At 62.8% G+C, this 527-nt stretch overlaps 1 protein-coding gene across 1 annotated transcript in view; it reads left to right on the top strand.

Annotated features, from left to right (window-relative positions):
• The first annotated feature begins 230 nt into the window (after window positions 1-230).
• IBA57 (IBA57 homolog, iron-sulfur cluster assembly) overlaps window positions 231-527 on the top strand; it is a 25,261-nt gene continuing 24,964 nt past the window's right edge. Inside the window, exon 1 of the mRNA XM_006760079.2 lies at window positions 231-524. Coding sequence (XP_006760142.1) covers window positions 231-524 — 294 coding nt within the window. The remainder of the gene's footprint in view (window positions 525-527) is intronic.

Genomic DNA, 527 nt, shown 5'->3' with positions numbered 1-527 from the left:
TTCAGCGGAAGGCAGCTGAGTTGCCCTCTGGGGCCCTGGCTCCAGCGCCAGGACTCCTGCCCCAGTGCTCCTCCTGGCCATGGGTTTAGCTCTAGTCCCCCACCCAGGGTTGAGCTCCACTTTGAGTCCTCAGGTCCTGCCAACCCACATCCCCACATCCCTTCCCGCCCTCCTCTTTCCCACCCCGGGTTGAGCTCTGCTGTGGCCCACAGGTCCCGCTCCCCGCCCCTATGACCAACATGAGCTGGAGCTTCCTGACGCGGCTGCTGGAGGAGATCCACCACCACTCCACGTTCGTGGGCAAGGTGTGGCTCACGGTGCTGGTGGTCTTCCGGATTGTGCTCACGGCCGTCGGAGGCGAGTCCATTTACTCGGATGAGCAAACCAAGTTCACCTGTAACACCAGGCAGCCGGGCTGCGACAATGTCTGCTATGACGCCTTCGCGCCCTTGTCCCACGTGCGCTTCTGGGTCTTCCAGATCGTGGTCATCTCCACGCCCTCGGTCATGTACCTGGGCTATGCCGTG

This window comes from Myotis davidii, unplaced genomic scaffold (assembly GCF_000327345.1).
Source record: "Myotis davidii unplaced genomic scaffold, ASM32734v1 scaffold2737, whole genome shotgun sequence".
Lineage (NCBI taxonomy): Eukaryota > Metazoa > Chordata > Mammalia > Chiroptera > Vespertilionidae > Myotis > Myotis davidii.
Note: the sequence above shows the minus strand (reverse complement) of the source record. Positions and strands in the feature narration are given on the sequence as shown.